The 708-nt window shown below is 47.6% G+C and overlaps 1 protein-coding gene across 1 annotated transcript; it reads left to right on the forward strand.

The window, feature by feature from the left end:
- LOC105749798 (keratin-associated protein 19-4-like) lies at positions 1 to 708 on the forward strand. Its single transcript, XM_012544352.2, has one exon. It carries the CDS (start codon positions 67 to 69, stop codon positions 358 to 360), a length of 294 nt encoding a protein of 97 aa, XP_012399806.1. The 5' UTR covers positions 1 to 66; the 3' UTR covers positions 361 to 708.

A 708-nucleotide genomic window follows, 5' to 3' on the forward strand; every position in this document is an offset into this window, starting at 1 on the left:
GTATCCTATACAGTCAAATATCCTTCCAAATCCTGACATCCTTCCAAATCCGTGAATCCTGACACCATGAGCTACAAGGGCAGTTGCTATGGGAGCCTAGGCTATGGCTATGGCTCTGGTTATGGCTGTGGATGTGGCAGCTACCGTGGCCTGGGCTATGGCTATGGAAGCTGTGGAGGCTGTGGTTGTGAAGGCTATGGCTATGGTGGCTATGGCTACAGAGGCCTGGGCTGTGGAGGCTATGGCTACAGAGGCCTGGGCTGTGGAGGCTATGGCTATGGAGGCCTGGGCTGTGGAGGCTATGGTAGCTATGGCTGCTGCCGCTCATCTTGCTGTGGAAGATATTCTGGCTGCTACTAAAAAAACCACCTGCTACTGCCATGTTGTGAAATTCTTGCCCAATCCAGACTGGATTAACTCCTTATCTTCCTAAGGACATCACCTTCCATCTACCTCTGCAGTTAGATGGCATATAAGAAATACCACAAAAAGTTTCAGAATTTCTATGGAGCACTCAGAGATGTGAAGTACCAAGACTGAGAAGCAGTTGGATCTGTCCTTCTGGGAAAAGATGCAGAATCTCACCCATCATGAGGCAGATTTCCCTAATGACAATTCATTCCCAGCAAGTTTGCTCAGCTCTGATATACTATGGCTGAGATATCTGTTGTGATTTTCTAATAAACTTGCTTGACTGGCTTAGCAAAA

This window comes from Sarcophilus harrisii, chromosome 3 (genome assembly GCF_902635505.1).
Source record: "Sarcophilus harrisii chromosome 3, mSarHar1.11, whole genome shotgun sequence".
In the NCBI taxonomy this organism is placed as follows: Eukaryota; Metazoa; Chordata; class Mammalia; order Dasyuromorphia; family Dasyuridae; genus Sarcophilus; species Sarcophilus harrisii.

What these genes read in the sequence shown, in the direction of transcription:
- LOC105749798 (XM_012544352.2), top strand. Translation starts at nt 67, where the DNA reads ATGAGCTACAAGGGCAGTTGCTATGGGAGCCTAGGCTATGGCTATGGC.